The sequence below is a fragment of the Phoenix dactylifera genome, chromosome 13 (genome assembly GCF_051530095.1).
Source record: "Phoenix dactylifera cultivar Ajwa chromosome 13, Ajwa_hap1_PhDact_Kaust_v1.1, whole genome shotgun sequence".
NCBI classification, from domain to species: domain Eukaryota; kingdom Viridiplantae; phylum Streptophyta; class Magnoliopsida; order Arecales; family Arecaceae; genus Phoenix; species Phoenix dactylifera.
In genome coordinates this window covers 24,718,682-24,738,287 of record NC_143202.1, presented here as the reverse complement: position 1 = coordinate 24,738,287, position 19,606 = coordinate 24,718,682, and the positions used below count along the sequence as shown (strand labels likewise).

The 19,606-nt window shown below is 35.4% G+C and overlaps 1 protein-coding gene and 3 long non-coding RNA genes across 6 annotated transcripts; all 4 read right to left on the bottom strand.

Annotated features, from left to right (window-relative positions):
• Positions 1-861: 861 nt before the first annotated feature.
• On the bottom strand, positions 862-8,673 carry CAND1 (plasminogen activator inhibitor). Of its 2 annotated transcripts, none has more exons than XM_088709570.2 (3): positions 8,555-8,673; positions 3,784-4,198; positions 862-2,362 (listed from the first exon to the last, which is right to left on the bottom strand). In XM_088709570.2, the coding sequence occupies exon 3, from the start codon at positions 2,163-2,165 to the stop codon at positions 1,113-1,115; it is 1,053 nt and encodes a 350-aa protein (XP_088565696.1). In that variant the 5' UTR covers positions 2,166-2,362; positions 3,784-4,198; positions 8,555-8,673; the 3' UTR covers positions 862-1,112. The 2 variants fall into 2 exon arrangements, with proteins under 2 accessions (XP_088565696.1, XP_088565697.1); XM_088709571.1 differs by lacking the exon at positions 8,555-8,673 and having other exon boundaries at positions 862-2,054; positions 2,132-2,362; positions 3,784-4,077.
• A 176-nt stretch (positions 8,674-8,849) lies between these two features.
• On the bottom strand, positions 8,850-9,263 carry LOC148700290 (uncharacterized). Its single transcript, XR_015972533.1, has 2 exons — positions 9,136-9,263; positions 8,850-9,020 (listed from the first exon to the last, which is right to left on the bottom strand). It is a non-coding gene; the product is annotated as an uncharacterized LOC148700290 (long non-coding RNA).
• A 354-nt stretch (positions 9,264-9,617) lies between these two features.
• LOC148700289 (uncharacterized) lies at positions 9,618-10,349 on the bottom strand. Of its 2 annotated transcripts, XR_015972531.1 has the most exons (4): positions 10,211-10,349; positions 9,981-10,105; positions 9,793-9,897; positions 9,618-9,652 (listed from the first exon to the last, which is right to left on the bottom strand). It is a non-coding gene; the product is annotated as an uncharacterized LOC148700289 (long non-coding RNA). The 2 variants fall into 2 exon arrangements; XR_015972530.1 differs by lacking the exon at positions 10,211-10,349 and having other exon boundaries at positions 9,981-10,119.
• Positions 10,350-10,537: 188 nt separating this feature from the next.
• On the bottom strand, positions 10,538-12,839 carry LOC103711087 (uncharacterized). Its single transcript, XR_015972532.1, has 4 exons — positions 12,708-12,839; positions 12,472-12,578; positions 10,775-10,888; positions 10,538-10,672 (listed from the first exon to the last, which is right to left on the bottom strand). It is a non-coding gene; the product is annotated as an uncharacterized LOC103711087 (long non-coding RNA).
• Between the last annotated feature and the right edge of the window lie 6,767 nt (positions 12,840-19,606).

Genomic DNA, 19,606 nt, shown 5'->3' with positions numbered 1-19,606 from the left:
AAAAGGTATTATTTTAATTTGAAATCGTTACATCGTAGATACATATAAAAAAAACAAAAATTAAAAATAAATAAATAACAAAATAAATAATTTATAAAAATATATATTTAAATATTTATTTGAAAACAATATTCAAACAAAAATTAATATTTTAAAAAATATTCGTTTTTCTGATGATAAATATACAGTAGCTTTTTGAATAAATCACCCAGGGAATGAAAAAGAAAAACGATAAGATTACAGAAGGCGCATCCAGCTCAATAGTTAAGCCAAGGCATTGAAAAGAAAAAAAACCATTATTTATTTTTTTAGTTATTTTAATTTAAAATTATTAATTTTTTAACGATATTAGATTACGTGCATATATATATATATATATATATATATATATATATATATAATAAAATAACATAACAAATATTTTACAAATATATATATTTAAATATTAATTCAAAAAAATATTCATGCAAAATTTAATATTTAAAGAAATATTTATGAATAAAAAATAATAGGATTAGAAGGCAAATATCAAGCTCGATAGTTTAGCCAACATCATACTGCACCGGTAGCGATGAATGGAACAGAAGGCAGCTTGCAGGTCAAATATTTATACGCAAAACAGCAAATTCAGAGAACAAGCTGTCACTAAATGCAGCTCAGCAGAGACCAAAAGTTTCCAATGCAGCCGAGCCTGTTTACAGCTGAAAACAGACTATGATGGAATTGTCGTCATTATAGCATGGCTTCGGGAATTCCCTACACTCAAATATTTAAGTCAAGGCCAAAGACTGCTAAATTTTAGAGCCCTACACAGTACCCAGCAGAGGAAATAACACAACAAAATTGATAAATATACCAATATGAACAATGAGCAAACCTTGTTTAATGTTGACTGCTAAAAACACCTTTACATTAGTCTTTGTTCACCACAAAACTGATATCATTTGGCCAAAAAAAAAAAAAAGGCGAAGAGAAGTAAGAAAACTGGCAGATGGTTTTTAGTGTGAAGGAACTTCTCTAAGTGGAACCGTGGGCCTGCCAGGGAATGGGGGAGATCGAGAAAGTGAACCAATGTGGAGGGAAAATCACCAATGCTTTCTGTTTGTGGGGATTCATCCTTGACCATTGTGGGAAAAAGATACGGAGCCACGCTTGGTAGATGCGTCAGAGTTCCTGCTTGTGTCTTGATAGCCATGGTTATTAACGAGAGAGACACCATCATAGTAGTAGTCATCATACGGCATTCCTTCAATTTCTATGTGTCCTATGTCTCTCAGTGCCAAGGAATCTGCCACAGGGAAATATACTAGTATACATATCCCCACCATGGTACAAAATAACAGCATGAGGAAGGCCAGGAACACAATGGCCTCATAGACCAAATTGCCTGGGTGAGGGAGGACAGAGAATCCAAGGAGCAGCACCCTTAATGGAAGGAAGAGGATGACTGAAGATATCAGCACATAAACTCTCCGTCGCAATCCCTTGTTGATCACCAAAGAAAACAACCGGGTTCCCACATATGCGACACAGCTGATCAGGAGCGCATAAAAAATCCCAAGAACTATAGTGCTCAGCAAGGGATAGGTGCATACACTGCTGTCATTGGTCAAAGTATAGGTGCATGAGAAGAACTTTGACATCTTTGTTCTCTTGCCACTCTTTTCGTTATTGAACTTGGGTCCAACTAAAATGAGGACGAATTGCATGATGAATATCGGAAGACAAGAAAGGACGACATAGCTCATGGTCCGTCTGTTCCATCGTTGACTCAGCGCGTCTGACTCCCTCTTCTGCAATGCAGCATAGAGAAGGAATGCAAGCATGAGAAAAATACTTGGTTCTGCAAACCCTAGATTCGAGAGGACATAGAACTTGCAGACATTCTTCTCCCATAATTGGCTGGAAAAAGGTCTTCCTTTTTCTTTCAGAAAAGTAAGCCTAACAATCTCTCCAAAGCCCCACCAAATTGCGACTAGAATCAATGCAATGCGTGTAATCCAAGGCCCATTAAAGTACTTGAGCTGGGGAAAGCTTCTTCGGTGGATCTGTAGCTGGAAATAGAAAGAACGGTAGATGCAAATCAGACCCAGAATAGCACTTAGAGAGACGAGTGATATGGTCACCGCACCGAATGCATCGGCGGCGATTCTGGTCAGGGGCATCACCCAAAACACAGATTCCACGCATGCTCTCTGCCAGCAAGGATACCAAAATGGCCCACAGGTACCAGTAAATCAGCCACTTCCTCAAAAATGCAGAGCAGAAATTTTGGCATCAAGCACAGCTACCGTTCTCATGTGCAACAATCTAACTTCATCCTTGAGATTATGCTTCAGATTGTCGAACCACCCAGAACCATCTATAATCCAAAAGAATAATTGTTTACTGCTTCGTATAATTCAAACTTCAAAATAATACTTGTTAATGGACATGCATGCAGTAAATTTCTTCTGCTTTTGACACTTAGCAGAAACATTAGACAACAGAATATGAAAAGTCACAGAAGCCACAATTTAAAAGAAGACCAAACAAGAAATGCTGCTTTCGTTAATCAAAAAATCTTCTATATTGAAAAAGAAAAGAGCAATTGTTAACAGATCAACAACTCCAATATACTCCGGGGGCTACATTCTTTTGCACTTATCTTCAATGTAGCATATATTCCAATAACATTAATTTAAAAGCTACCCGAAAGGCAACACTACTAGAACAACACTGTAGCGATCTTTGATTACACTATACTTTCCATAAAATTTTCATTTTTTTTTTATGAACAGCGCATGCATTTACAGTGTGAGAGCCATCATATAAAAATGCACATTAAACATATCCATGCAGGAGGATGGACAGCCTATTTGTTTTAGTTAACCAGGAATGCCAGGAATGTCCCAATCCCTCACGATAATTAAAGTCAACCTCAAAAATCGTCTTGGCAATTAACTTAACAATTATAAAGCTATGTCTACGAGCTATGTAAACATAATAATTTGCTCAAATTAAGCAAGTGAAAACATTCTCACGGGAACAAAATACGCTGCTGTTTAAATTCCTTATTATATCGCTGTTCTTATTTTACATTTAATAGCAATACAAGAAATGGCTCTTCCACTCTGAGAAGTCACTGAAGGAGAGAACAATAAGAGTGCTACAAGTTTTATTTCAAAACGTCCCTGGTGCAGCATCAAATTCATCAACTACTTTTCGTGCTAAGGAAACTTTTAACCCGGCAACAGACGATGATTAAGACATCGGAAGCTTTTTATTACTCAATATAGAAATAAAGGACGAAGAAAATCCGATATTAGATACTGTTTGCGTTGGCAAGAACCTCTTGAAACTTTAAAAATCAAAAGTTTGGCTGCAATTCTATACCATCCACAGTTCCATTACCATATCTGAAATCTTTTAGGTCAAAGCAAACTACATTTAAATCGCCACCATCAAAAAAGCTACTCCATTGACTCAGGCAAATAAATAAGTACTAACTACAGCAATAAACAAAAAAAATCTAAGCACAAAAGGAATCATTTTTATGTTTGAACAGACGCAAGAATAGCTAAAAAGCCCCTTCTACAACAATACACCATTACCAAAAAAAAAAACAAAGCCACAAAACCATACAAATATCTGCTCTACACAAACCATAAAGATACCACATCCAACAAAAAAAAAACGAAAGCCTAGCAAAATAAGCATATTTCCTACCATTTTATAAGAATCAAATACCGAAATTCACCCAAAAATATATAAAAATAGAAACAGAAGGAGAAGCACGAGTACCTCGAGCAAGATCACAAGCATGCCATGAAATATACGACGCGGAGTGATGTTATCGAAAAGAAAGCCCTAATCTCGAGCATTACGAGAGATATACTGGATCAAATCCCGCGATGCCGGCCTCGAACGCGAGCTCTCGAGCCGCTGAATCCGGATTCGAGAAGAGCCGAAGGAGATCAGGGAGCTCTCGTCGTCGTAGATCGAAACCCTAGCGACGGAGATGAGCGAGGAGAGAGAAAATCGCAGCGGACAGGGTCCGAAGGAAACAAAGAAAAGGCGTGGGCTGGGGGTTGCGGTGGGGATGGCTGGGTTGCTGACAGCCTGTCACCAGCTGTCCTCGGGTTCGGTAACCGGGACGGAGGTTCGGAATTCAACCAAGCCTAGGTGGCCTCCCGCTCTTTTATTCCTCGCTCGTACCCTGCTATAAACTAACGGTTGTTATAACGCTGACGGCCGGTTTTGACAGGGACCGTTGTACTCTATATAAACATACATATACACACACAAATACATACATACATACATATATATATATATATATATATATATATATAATTTTTATCATGACAAGGTTTGTATTTTTTTTCATACCATTGTAGATCCTATGAGAATAATGCATGAGGGGTACTCATCAGATACTATATTTTTCTACTAAATTTTTTTTGAAAAGTTAGTATGATGGAAAGTATTGACTTTTGCTGATACTTTTCAATTAACATATGCTAAAAGGTTATTGTTGTCGTATATATTAACTCAAATTGCTTGCATGATAAATAAATTTGTTTAAAATAAGAATATTAATTTATCCTTGATACTTCTTAAGAGGTTATGATTTATTAATTTTATTAAAAACTTTTCGAGGAACATAATATATTTTGAGAAATTGCATGTTTTCACGCAATATATAAGAGGCATCAAAAGGTTACACTTACTATATATGTCGCTACTCAAACTATTTCTATGATGCACAAAACGTTAAGATGTTGATTTAAATAAAAATATAAATTTTTTCATTGATAATTCTCAAAATATTATACTTTAAAACCTTGTTTGGAAAAAAAATATTTTGTTGTACTAAAATAACAAATTAAGAAACTCATTTGATCCAACATTTTTGCTGTACAAAATAATTCTCAAATTCATAAAAAATAAATGAAATATAGTACATTTTGATTTTTATGGCTCTTTTGTAGTATCATAGATAGTTGCAATCATTATGGTTATCTAATTTATTTTCTGATACATGAGATATTTAGATGGTACATAAAGAAAAATATATAAATTTTATCTTTAATAGTATTAGAACATTAATTTTTGAGTCCTTTTGAAAAAAATGAGATAATATTTTTATAAAAAAAATAAGGATTAGATTTTATTTTTAAATAAATTCAGTCTATTTGTATCCTTCAACTCCTTCATATTTATATTCTAATTTTTGTAAAAATAATAATATTAGAGATATGCGGAGGCTTAAACGCTCCTTTTAAGTAAGAGAAAGCATTTGCTTTTGGTTAAAATAATAATGATAGTATTTTTATGCTAAATAACATTGCTTTTTGTCTATAATCGACTTTTATTTTTTTTATTTGTCATTCTAAATCCAAATAGTCTTCGACCCCTGCATTTTTTTTGTGTTCATACAGATTTATGGCCGTTACAAGCTATAACGGTCAATAATGGTTTCAGTTGAGTCCGTTACGACACGGTAACGGTTTCATCTCATACCTAGGCTTGGAGTCGTCCGAGACAGGGGCATGCATATTGACCGTTTTACCCCTGCAGGAGGGATTCTAAGGGCAATGGTAGCTTTGTACATATGCTAAATCATGCGGGCAATTTAGTAATTTAAGGTTACGAATAGCCTCATTTTCGTCGTACGTGGGTCATCGTGGGCGAGTTGTAGGCTGGGAAGCGAAGACTACCGTTGGAGATAACAGCTATTTTTCTGGATATTTAGGTAGATTTTTTAAAATAAATTTAAAAATCTCTATGAAATTAGAGATAATTATACTTATATTTAACAATTTAAAAGTTCCATATTTATCCTAAAAAAAATATTTTTATCCAACATTTTAAACTATAACTTAACAAAATATTAATCATACTATTATTTCTAAATAGAACATAAATATTGTATCAACAAAAATTTTAAAAATAATCAAAATAATTTTAAGCGACATAATAATCATCTAAAAATATAAGAATATATAAATATATATATTATTTAATGAATTTTCATATTATATAAACAGGTTCATAAATAATGTTAATTTAATTATATTTAAAAAAATATTGATTGTATATATAATAAATATAGTTCTTAATAAGGTTTTTGTAATTTAATTTAATTGTTTTATTGAGCTGTGTGTGGACCATCAAATGGAATGTGCCAGCTCATGGTAAAATCTTCTGGCGCTGCGTCGGTATTTGTATTTAAATATTGTCTTCGCTGGAATACGGAGGATGAAGGGTATTTGGGAATCATAAAATGATAGCCAATAAAAGAGATCTACTCATACTACGTGGGCAGAGTCCATTAGTTTTGAGGGGGAGGTTAACCATTCAAAAAATTGCTTTATTTAAAATGGAAAGGAAAGTAGATATTACGATGGATGAATGCGAGCTCACAAATAGTTTAGTTTATTTAAATCCATAATATGTTTGTTGAGTGAATTATTTACGAGTATCTTACCGTTTCTAGTAAATTTATTTTTGTTATCCTGCCTTTGCTAGAGAGAGATGGTGGAAGAGAGGCGGAAAAAAAAAAAGAATTACATCAAAAAGTGTAAAGCTAAACCAATATGGAAACAAATAAATAGCTCCCAATCATAGATAATGCTTTAAACTCTTGATGGCGGGGAATTATGTCATTAAGGATATTAAACAACTCCTAGTTTGATTCTTTAGGGTTATTTATATATATATTTTGCTAATTTAATTAATTTTTTAAATTCAAAATCATATTTTTCTCACTCAACCTTAATATTTGTGCAAATGTTTTTATCATGCAAGTTTTTTGGACCATCTTCAAGTATTTTATCATTTGATTGTTTAGTTGATTTATTTTTTTATCACACTTTTATATAGGGGGAGGAGATAGAGGAGAGAAATCAAAAGGAAGCGCAATGATAAACCAACATGAAAACAATTAACAACACCTCAAGAAATAAGGTAAATAATCAAAAGCTAACTAAATTTGTCTAGGACACTGATATATTTTTTGCTACTTTAGCATTATCTCTCTCTCTCGCTCTCTGTTCCTTTTTTTTTTTTGTTGCAAGTGTGAGATTAATTTACATTCCCACTTTAAACCCACCATACATTGAAGTGCTTTGTCAAGCAAGCTTTAGGATCATTATCAAGCAACAACTTCACCTTATTTTGGCACTATTTGAAGTACAAATCAGTTGAACACATGCATTTCTCATGTACTGACAAAATGATAGATAAAAGAATTGAGTCTTGCATGTTCAATTATCAAAAAAAAAAGAAAAAGAAAAATTGCATATGCATTTAATTTGAGAGTTACCAATGATATATGTCAAAAAGTTTGTGGAGGTGATAGTATGTGTTTGGATGAAAATTGTTAATAGGTCATGCAGAAGAGCTCAAGGCATTTTTCGAAAATGGGATAGAGGATCAAGGTAAGGCAATTATCTTTGGGATAATTGTTAAATGAGCCTTTTTGAGGCTTGGACATCAATGAGTTAAAACCCTTATAATCAAGTAATGATTCCATAGGTCCCTTAGAACCAAGAATCCCAGACTCAACGTATAATAGGAAAGCATATATGGATCGGATTGACTCAAGCAACCTAATTGTCCAATCCAGCATAGTTTGACTAGCTTTTGACTTGTTTGGGTCGACCATTTTAAAGGTGCTTAGAAAATATTTACTACTTTACACATTTGACCATAATTCACTCTCAACCAGGTTAACATATGAGCCTTTTTGAGGGATGGACCACTGATTCCCTACAGTTCGGTTAAAACTAGGAATAATCAGCCAATGGTTTCATAGATCCTTTAGAACTGGGAATTCTAGGCTCAACTCATGATCTGTTAAGTGTTGGGTCAGTCTTGAACATGAAAATTTCAGAAACTTGTGTGATCCATTGACAACCCAAATGCTCGACTTTGAACTCTGTTTTTACTTGTTTGGATGAACCACTTTAAAGAGGTGCTGAAAAATTAAAACAGAAACAATATTATTGCTCTATTCTTTCGAATTAGGGTTTGATCCAGACCGTATTAGAAACTTGCCATTCAAGTTCCAATTTATTGACATCCTTACTTACTTATAAGGTATATTTGGTAGGAGACATTAATGTAACTATTTTTTTGACAAAAATAAGTTACGATATTTTATTATCTTTGGATATTACGCTGTAATAAAATCGTCATCATCATCGTAGTCCTCATTATTTACTTTTAGATATCAATTTCTATTATTTTAAAATATTTATTTATTTTATTTAGTTATTTATGATGTCATTGGAAGATTGAACCATGATAGATCTGCGGGTGAACCATTGATGTACGACCTAAATACCAAAATGGTTTGATGTGTAGGTTGGATTTCCAAATCCAACTTTATAATTTGAAATGTCCAAAATTTTCATTTACTTGCAAAAAAGAACTATAAGCCAACAGCGTCCCCTACTCACTAGCATAAATCTGGATGAAGATAGGATGCAAATGGAAAATGGAAAACGAATCAAATATTCAGCATCAAATCTAAATCACCATATCCCTACAAGACTATAACTTTTACCTGGATTTCAGATTCTCTCAGCAGAAAATCTTCATAAAAAGAGGATAGACATCTCCATGTGTTCCGCAGAACTTTAGAACATCAAGAGCTCTTTTGGACAGGTTGGAAAGTCATTGTCATAGCACGATACTTTCCTGCGGCTTGGGATTCTCCAGATCTGACATGGATTTGGTGTATTTGGAAGGCCAGAAATCTCTAGTATGACATGCATTTGGTGTATTTGGAAGGAGAGGGATCTCAGAATCCTCGAGAAGACAAAATCTACATCGACAACGGACGTTGAGCAATAAACACCTGTTCTTGGGTTGAACCAGTTGCCTGCCTCACTAGCTTCCCGTGTAAATCCACGACAAAGCTTTCTTCTTCTGTTTTCCTTCTTTTCCTCTTCTTTTTTTTTTGTCTTGCTTCCCCTTGTATTTTTTGATCCGTGGGATTTTTTCCTGCCCGTTTTATTCAATTACAAAAACTATAGCGCGTTTTTTTAACCAAAAATATTAAATCATCGAATGGATGAGAAGAAGAACACTTCAGGCAAACATAAACAAGGACTTATCCTGCCTTATCCTGAAACCAAATGGTACCTGCTACGGATAAAAGAGGTCCTCCAGGGAAGTCTTGCGTGCGTTAATCCTGTTACTTCATTGCTGTCTATCAAGGTTGCCAGTTAATTCAGCATTCACTGAGAATTAGAGCAGCAGCAGCGGGCAGTCGCTGACCATTCACTCCGCTTCTCACCACCTTCGCTTTCCCTAGTAATCAATTCCCATCTGTTCAAGGAGATAATCTCATTATCACAACTTGAACAAATAACCAACCAGGCTAGAAATAAATGGAGGGAAATATTCCATCTTTTCTGCCACCATGAAACTCGGGTCCTATTTCTAAACAATGAAATAAACTTTTAACTAAAGCTCTACAGGAACTTTTGTGACATACCTCTAGAACAGAATGCAAGAGCAGATGGATGGTCAGATCCCTCCAACAGATCAGCATCTAACCCTCCTCTGAAATTTTTGTTTATATTCTCTTCCTGACTATGGATTTGGGTCATACAACAATCGAATTATAGTAACAGTGTTGAACTAGAAAATGATCTCTCTGCAACAATAATAATGTGCCGCCACCAAGATACATGTGAGACAACAAAGGTTAAATTGCCATCAATGTCTACTGCTTGAATAAGTATATAACATTCATAATCAAAATGTGTAACGCCATCGATGCTGAAACAGGACTACCTATTCGCATGTTACATATTTCCCTTGGATCCGCTCTTACGCTTGCCGCTTATTTAATTGGAAAGACTCAAATGCCTTTAGGCAAACTGGTCAGAGATTATTTGCCTGTACCAAAACTAGAAGTAATGAATCATTCCAAGTCGAAAATATTGGACTCTAAGAAGCTTCATACATGCAGATTTGAATACCTTGGCCTTCTCCCATCAAGTGGCAGATCACCAAAGGGTGGCATGGGTCCATTAACCAACAGATTTCCTGTCTGAGTGGGGACCATCTGCAGAATTCAGCATTAGAGTAATTCCCCCCTTTGAGCCTGACATTTTAGAAAAGAATGCAGTAGAAATATAGGGGAGTTCAGATGTCCAGCTATGATGTCTGGGGATATTCCATAAGCGGAGAGATATTTGGAGACTAATACCCATATGACTTTTGACTCAGAGTTGGAGCTTCCAACAGTCACCATACACAGGGTATCACAATCCACTCATAATGTCTTTTGATATCTTGAAAAAAACCTTGAGATTGCAGGAGGAACAACTTCCTAATTCCTTGACTTCAACAAGAGTAACAAATAAAGGAGTTGTGTGACTAATGGGATCCCTGCAATTCTTAGAGGGGCTGTGGGATCCCCTTGAGCGACGTGGTAAACAAGCTGTGCAGAGAAAATGTTTGGTAATGATTGTTCCACTGCCATAGCATTTGTCTTCAAGTAATAATATCTAGCTATGCATAGAATGGTTCGGCATTCAAGCATCATCATAATTTTATATATTGCATGGTGCGACAAGAGCTGCCGGATCAACATCAGGGTGCTCAATTGCGTCAGAATATCAGTGGAAGAATGGTGTGCAGGGGAAGGAAATGCGTATCAGCCTTGCACCTGAGTCATCTAATCTCCACTGAGCAAACCCACTCAGGCAGTAGTGCCATAATGAATACTTCCAACTAGAAAAGGAATTAATTTGTCACGAAAGAAGTAGACCTTTTTTACTTTCTGTACTGAGATTGCCAGTCAGACAAGGAGCAGCACACTTTGTACTGGCGCCATGAACCTCTTTGTACTGACAAGGAGCATGCACCTTGCTACAAATTTCTCCTGCAGAATAAAATCCGTAAGAATCATCATCAGATTTATAGAACCCATGGTATATAGGACTAATAAGAGGTAAATGCATGCTTGACCACAGAGGTGAAAACAAGTATGTGTATTATCCATATCAAGTGTGAAAAAGGAATGTAAACATCATAGAGCATGTAAAATGAACAGGATGAGTAATCTACCTCCCTATGTTCAGAATGCAAGATTTGAAGCAACTACTTGGAGTTTCCAAACTATGTGCAAGATAACATAAATATAACTAAACAAAAAAAAACCCTCATATAGCCAGCTTCACCTCTTTCTTTCTATTTCCTCTGACAGTATCTATGGATCTGGAGACAGTTCCACCATTTGTATCGGATTTGTCTCGAGCAGGAAGGTTAATGAACCTGCTTTTCTGGTAACTTAATTTTTTTAGATCCTACTAGCTCTACTAACATGAAAAGAAAAGAAAAAAAAGGCCAGATGAATTTTCTCATCTGCAGCCTGTCAACCAAACAACTAGTTCCAGTAACGATTGGTTTCAAGATAAGATTAAGTGGTGCTAGCACAAGATTCCGTTAGATGGATACACAAGCGGATGCCAATATAGCCAACTCCAGCCGATTAAGATCTAAGCAGGTGCCGTGCCTTGCTTGTGGTGGTCCAAGCATGGTAGCACCTCCTCCCCTGAGAATGGTATTTTTGCTGTCTGATGCTAAAGGTATTCTTTTGACTTCTCCAAAGCCTCTAAAACTCAAAGTCGTATGGTGTAGAACAATGGTGTGGGTACTTGCTGTAACCTATCTGTTGACCAGGTTACTAGAATCATCATAAAAAAAAATCCAACCTTTTGTTTTCTAATCCTCTCCTTTTCACATTACTAGTTGTGGCTGATTTCTTTGAAGTAACCTACAAGAACAACAGCAGAAACTTATATGAGGCACTATTAGTATAGCGCCTTCATCAGAAGTATCAATGTGTGAAGAATGTGTGGTTATGGATGCAAAGAAACCAATATTAATACCTAATTGTGACATTCTAGAGAAAGAAACAGCTGTAAACATAAAAGGCTTTTGCAACAATGATCAATATCACAAAGTTCTTCTCTTGGAGCCCTTTTTAGACTTTCTCTGGCGAACAAAATAAAAGGAAGCAAAACAAGATAAAAGGAATCTATGATGTTGATATATCTCTACCTCTATCCATTATAGGACTCTACCTTTCCACCCCTCTATAAACCTTCTTGAGATGAGAATCACAAAGGTATGAGACAGGCAAGCTAATAGGAATATTCACAACTTGCTACTGAAAAAAACTCCTATATTTCCAACGTAATGACCTAGATGATTGAATTCCAGGAAAGCACTGCAAAGCAAATTCTAGACACATGATGTAGGCCAGTTCGATATTCTTAAAAGTAATTTTACAACATTAAGTGTTAAGAAGCTACATGGCTTGAGAGGACATCAACAAGACTAACAATAACAAAGTGAAGCAAAAAATTGACAAGATGGCTTCAAACAAAAGAACAACAAAAGAGAAAGCAAAATGTATCCATCTCATTTCTCTGGAGCAGTAACTATAAAAAGAAAGATTACCTGAACATATGCAACATCCTTTGTATGAACTAATGATGGTGCTGATTTGTTTGAGCTTTTTGGATCCAATCTCTGTGTACCTTCTCTAACTCCAGAAAGGACAGCAACTTGTTTTTCAGTAACCAAAGAAAAAGGGCAAGGTACAATAACATTAGGACACACTTCTGTAAGTGGTCTATAGGAAACAACAGAGGTAGATCTATAGTTGCTTGAGACTCTATCAGCATCAGTCTTACTTGAAGACACAACGTTATCTGCCTTGCTGATTTTCCTTTGAGATGGATATTTTGGTCCCTGAGTTGATTTTACTTCTGATTTGTTTTTGCAATTCAACTTTGGATCATTTCTCTCTGAAGCAGCAGGCTCCTGACAACAGATCAGATGAAGAAATTACTTGATCATCAAATGCACATGAAGCTAGGCACTGTGTCAATTTGTGAATAGAAATCATTTTCCCCATAAACTGATTCCTATCAAGAAAAATGCATCATAACCTATGAAAGCAAATAAGCTTGCAAGCAATGCCATGAACAAAAAGGCACTGCTTTAATATTTGAATGGGCTCCCCAAAATATTAATAACTATATTTGGAAGCAGTATTCATGCAATGTAGAACTTCAATAAGTTACCTTTTTTCTTAAAAAAATATGGAGAAATAAATTTAATTAGCAATCTTGACATGCTTCATGGAAGAACTCTTCGTGAAGAAATTATTGACAAAACAAGCTTCATGAATTACTCTTCTGCATGAATTCTTTTGTACGCAATGTAAGGTAGCATGGCATGATTTCGATTCAGAAAGTACACAATCCGATGTTTGGAATTAACTTGTAAATAAGCCTAGCATCATGTGATTTCTTGAAGTGTACTCCAAGGATGCAGATTATGTTTCTCCAAGCCACATATTTAATAGCATTTTGCAATCCAAGGCTCACAATTAGAAATGAGATGCATATAAACGATGAATGCAAGTGCACCTCTCAAGTGGACGGACTTGAACCGATAGAGGATTCGAACTCACCATAAGAAGGAACAAGAAAAATATACTTCATTCGGATTGTCCATGAATCAGATTGAAGCTTCCATCTTTCCGGACTCAGTGGTCACAGATCGAAGCTCACAATTAGATTTAAACATCGTATCTTAAAGTTTTCGCATCAAAATTAGCTCCCATTAAATACTTCTCCCATAAATATCTTTCTATCAATTTGCCTCATCAAATTGGAGTTCTTGATCTAGGATTTTAGGGTGAAATAAGATTTAATTCCTGGAAACCGACATCAGATCCAACTCTTGAGTTCACAAAAAAAGAACCAATACATCGTTATCCCCTAAAAATTTTCCTATAAGGGACATTTCTGGAAACTTGCAATTAGACCAGACGTCGGATCGAAAACTTTAGCGAGAAAACTTGCTGAAAATTCGAGCGTAATTCTTCAAATAACGACAAATTTCAATCGGATTGCAGGAATTTTGGATCAGATTCAACGCTCACTCATCCGAATTAAAGTCCAAGAAATTAAGGGGGATGGGAATCGCGTACCTTTCGATCGCCGAAAAATTCAAAGAAGAGCAGCAACTGGATCCAACATCACAAAAGAGAGATCTCAAATTTCCTTGGCAAAAGTTTAGAATGATTTGAGAACATCGGCTTCGATCCGGATCCAAAACCCTACTAGAAATCCTCTCTCCCTCTCCCTCTCCCTCTCTCCCTCTCTCTCTCTGAGGCAAAGCTAAAGAGACTAGGCTTTCTAAGCGGGAGATGAACAGTAGTTATGAAGTGGCTTCATCTTCTACAACAATTGCCCTTCAATTTTCTTTTAATAACGAGAAGCCATAGATTCCTTGGCACAATCGTAACCGGTAGATCTAATCGTCCAGTACCCCGATAGACAACGGGAGGAGGGACCACTCCTATTAAGGGTCGTTTGGTCCATGGAAAGCATTTTTCTCGTAAAAATAAAATTTTTAGGATACAGATTTAGAGTACTTGAGAAAGTATTTTTTTGGCATGACAGATTTTTACATTGTTTATATTTAGTTGACCATCTACTTTTCTAGAAAAATTTTATGCAATTTCTATTATACCCTTAATAAAAATTAGATCTTTAATATTTTGGATCAAATAAGGATTCTTGATTTGATAGCTAAAAGATTTTTTGGAAAGGAAAAAAAATGTTTCGTTTCTCGACCAATGAAAAAGTAATTTTCATATTTCCATATTTTTTATGTAAAAAGCTTTTTCATAAAACATAAGAATCATATTTTCACATGAATATAACTTTTTCGTCTCTTTTTTAAAAACTTCAACCAAACAAGAGGTATCTCTTTACTTTTTGGTTGACCATATTTTTTTTCTTATTTTTTCGTGGACCAAACGAGCTTTGAGGGATCGTCCGGACGGTGGCCAAGCGGAGCTCTAGTAGGAAAAAAAAAGGCGACGACACTTGTACTGTTATACACGAGTAGGAACGAATCCTTTTTTTATTGCGGTATAAGCCATTATTTAACGTTTCAGCATTGAAAATTGCACGCACGAGTTCTGCGACGCATTAGTCTACGTGAAAACCTACCATGATGTGCTTCTCTTACCTGCTTGGGCCAAGACTAGGCAATGCCATTATATGAGAGTTTTCTATTCATTGACCTTAATTAGGAAAAGTGTCACATAGCACGTCAATAAGAACACCAAGTTGAAGTTGGTTTACTAGAAATTTGGACATATGGTTTTGTATTTATCAACATCAATCAAGAAGATGTATGATGTATTAATATCTATAAGAACACGTGAACTCATATTATGGAGTCCAGCTACCATTGACTTTAACATCTTGAGATGTTGATTATTATCATTTATGATGACATCGAACAGCATAAATCTTTAGTTTTTCCTAACATATGGTCTCAGTTTGATTATTATTTTTTTATCGCCACTCAAGTTTGAACATGAGATCCTCATTTGGAGAGGAGGGTAGCGATTAGTTAAAGCTAACAGCTGTTATATCAATGGTTAGAAGTTGCCAAAAAGGTTGAATCTTCTTTTCGCAACAAAGAAACTTGACTGGTATTAACTAAGTATATATCATTGCCATATGATACCTAATGGATTGGATAGGAAAAGAAGTTGCCATGTTTGTCTTGTCCTCGTATTTCTCTCTTAAATTATTTCCACATAACAATATCTTTTCCTTGTACGAAACAAATATCAATTGAATATGATCATTTTGTCATCTTCTTTATTACTATTTTTGGCAAGTGCTTGTTCCATGCGAAGATGACAACGTGAGACTCGTTCTTTCATTTTCAGTTGGAGATCTTAATTGAACCTTCATTTATGTTGTTACTTGCATGTATTGAAGGGCATTACAATATCGTGACGTCCTTCATTAGAGAGTCCTTTGCATACAACGCTATTGTGATATATATCCAGGTATCGAGGAGTCCATAGCTCATGTTCTCATTCAGTGCAGATTGGCAACATAAGTTTAGAGCGTAGCCTTATTTTATAAATCATAGTTTTTATAACACATACGATGATGATCCATAATTGTAAGAAAAATATGATATTTTCACTAGCAAACCATGTGCAAGAGAAATATGATAATTTTAAAAAAATAAAAATCGTAAAATTTATTTACTTCTATCATCTAAGACCATTACACTTTACTAGGCAAATTTGTTAATCCTATTTAAAAACATTAAAATTAAGCAAAAAATGATTTTCATTCAATGGTTTGAATGGAATTAAAATAATAAGGATCAGAGACGATTAGCCAGATGATGACGTTCAGAGGTTTCAGGTTAAGCAGGTCTGGGTAACTCGAACAATAAATAAGAGGGCACAAACTCAATCACGTTCAAGTTCGTTCAACAAGATTCATCATCAATGAATTTTAGAAACATTCTACAGAGTCAAAGTGGTCGGTTCGACAGGTTGCCCGAGCAACCGAATATTTTATGGCATCTTTGCGGGGGTCAACTCAAATCTATAAAACAAGTGGACAAGACCCAGTACTGGGATTCATGGGTCTATTTAGAGAGAGAAATAGGGAGAACAGAGAGAGAAGAGAGAGAAAGAAAGGGATTGGCTCTCTTTCTCCTCCTCCTCCTCTTCTTTTTCTCTTCTTTCTTTCTTCTTTATTGGCAAAACAGAGGAAGAAGGATGTGGGCTGGTAACTATGATCATGGTGGTCCGGTAAGGTGCCAGCTAGAGACAGTGATCCAAAAAAAGGCTCGAAAAATAGGAGAATCGAAGCTTTTCCCTGATTTTCGGTCATTAGCTGCTCACCGACAGCCATGGTTCTGTCGGGAAAGAAGATAGAGGCTGAGGAGTTCATCCTGAGGCTCATCAACAGAGAAAACTAGCGGCAGTAGCCAGAAAAAGAAGAAAAATTTCCAAAGAGACTCGATGATCGTTGGTGGAGGGCTATAGAGGTGGGCCTCTCTCTTATAGAGGCGCCCTAGGGTCCCCGCAACCTTGGGACTCCTTATCCTGGCCGAAATCGCTAGAGAGACTCAGAAGTTTCCTTGGCTAATACGCAAGGCGAACGCGGTTCGCCCTCCTATTTTGGGCCGGTCAAATAGACCGGGCCCAAACGAGCCTTCGCAACACCATTCACTAAAAGCCCAAATAAGATACAACTAATTTTTCATAAATGTTTTTTTTCTCCTCTCAATGGATATCGTCTCTCTTCTCTTTTTGATCTTTTCACCTGAGAGGCATGCTTCTGTCCATCCAAATCAACCCTTCATCCATTATTTTGCGACTGTCAGCCTATAAATGGTGATTAGAGCTAGAAAAGGAGGTGTGCAATTTCAAGTCCCTGCATATTTCTTGTTACTCGCTGTCTCCTTTTATTCCCTATACAAGAGTAAAAAGTTCCAAGGAGGATACAATGGTACACTTAAGTTTGCTACTTCCAAAACTCCTGTGTACTTTCAGAGCTCACTAACAAACTTGATCTATATGTAGTAGCATTGAACACTCAAGACAAACAAAAAAAAAAAAAAAACGCTTGTACATGCCTATAGGCCAAAATCTAATCCTCCATATATTTTTTCCTTACTTTTCACATATCTGTGGAACCAAAGAAAACTTTTTTTTTTGCTTGAAATTTCTGCACAAGGAAAGTGTATTTGAAACATACCTGTTTTATTGTAGTGTATTTAGTACTACACATTAGATCTGGGATTTGGATCTCAAATTTTGGGTGGTGAATTGGAGCTATAGTGCTTAAAATAAAATACAATTCTTCTGTATTCTTTGAGAACTCTAATCAAATCTAAATCTTGCTAGAAATAAGAAATAAGCAATAGAAATTAAGGGCTTGTGACAAAAAATGGAGACCTGATCTCATATTTGATTTTTTTTTTTTTTTTGATGAAGTCATGGAAATGAGGCACAATATAATTAGATTACATAAATCATGCTTTCAAGTGTGTGTTTGTTTGAATTTAGACCGTCAATTTACTTTTTACTAGCTACCAATTAACAAAGAGCCTTGTAGACTACGAAAATCAAAATCGATGATCTAGGTTGGAGCCCACCGATCTAGTGGATCGAATTAAAATTTTGAAGGGCTAGTCTTTATCACACGATAGCACGCGACAAAGCCAGAGAGATTAACTGATCATAAACAGCTGGAGTTTGACCACAAAATGTGAGAGGCCAAGGAAAAGAAGGTCACACACACTACATTTGTCTAGGGCCTGAGGAGTGGGTTCTCTCTCTCTCTCTCTCTAGAACTGCTATGAGTTTTTATTCTTCAAAAAGTGAGAAAAAGTGCTGGCTTGACTTCAGAAAAATAAGTCTAATGGTCTCTATGAACCTTGAGTGCTAGGGTAAAGGCTAATCTAAGTATGAAATCGCATGGAATGAAATTTGACTAAGTAACATCTTCGCTTTCTAAGTAGCATGTATGACTGTTTAGAATTTGTTAGCCACCACATCCAACAACCACATACCCCCCCAAAATAAATAAATAAACAAAACTACTCAGAATTTATTGCCTATTGTGCATAATAGTGAATGCATTATTTCTTTGTAAAATCCACCTCCAGTTGTTCATCTGTTTTTATTTTCTTTTTTCTTCAATAGAGAATACCTATTTTCAGATATACTTCAGGTGTCATTCTCATCTATGAAGAAGGAACTATCATGTTTAAAAAAAAAAAAAAATCCTGTTCTCCTTGAGACAGTACATTGTGGGCTAATGTTATGCTTATAAGATTAGACAATTCATCAAGCATGGCTAGATGCTCAGCCTATTCAGCATTACTTCTCTTAATGTGAATAATGGTTGTCTTCAAATTTAAGGACTCGTTCCAATTTAACTTAGTTTTGTTAAATTTATTTGTGATTGGGATGGGTTGGATAAACTATATATTGTGGGATGAGTTAGCTCTTAATAAGCTTGACATAGATCCTTTTAGCGGCATATTTAGATACATTGAATTATTACTTATGTTTCCTATTTTATGATAAACACTTGCTAACTACTAGCCAATTAAGCTCTAAAATTTTTTCAAAATAAAAACAATTATGCCACGGCATGTAAATTTAGAATTTGTCAATAAGCCCTTCATACTAAGTAACTGTAATTTATATATCTTGTTCTTTAATCCAGTTGAGCTACAACCCATAGGTGCAAGGGATATCAGTAATTTTATCAATCCATATTGTCTTAAATACTTGCTATTGAGCAGCCATTTGTAGTCTACTCCACTTGCCTAAAACACATTGTTATTATTTTTATTAAAAAGTTATGTCATCACTAGTGATCTTGAATTTATCAACATGAACTTTGTATAAAGCAACTTTTCATGTTTTGTACTTCTTGACCCGGATGGGTTGCATCTTTTGGTACATTGAATAAAGTTAACAGTATCTAGCCATTTTTGCTAGATACTTGTGGCTAAATAGTCATTTCATTTTTAGTCGTCTTGCTGTAGCTATACTTTTTTAAAAAAATTATGACATCATATTAAAGTTTAGATTTGGTCAAACATATATTTTTTTCGCACAACTATTTTCTATCCTTCTTGTCCAAAATGCACTCTCAATGGTCATCATCTTACCAATAGCATTGAAAAAGTGACCGTCGAGCCCACATTAATCTCTCTAGTCTGCAAAGAA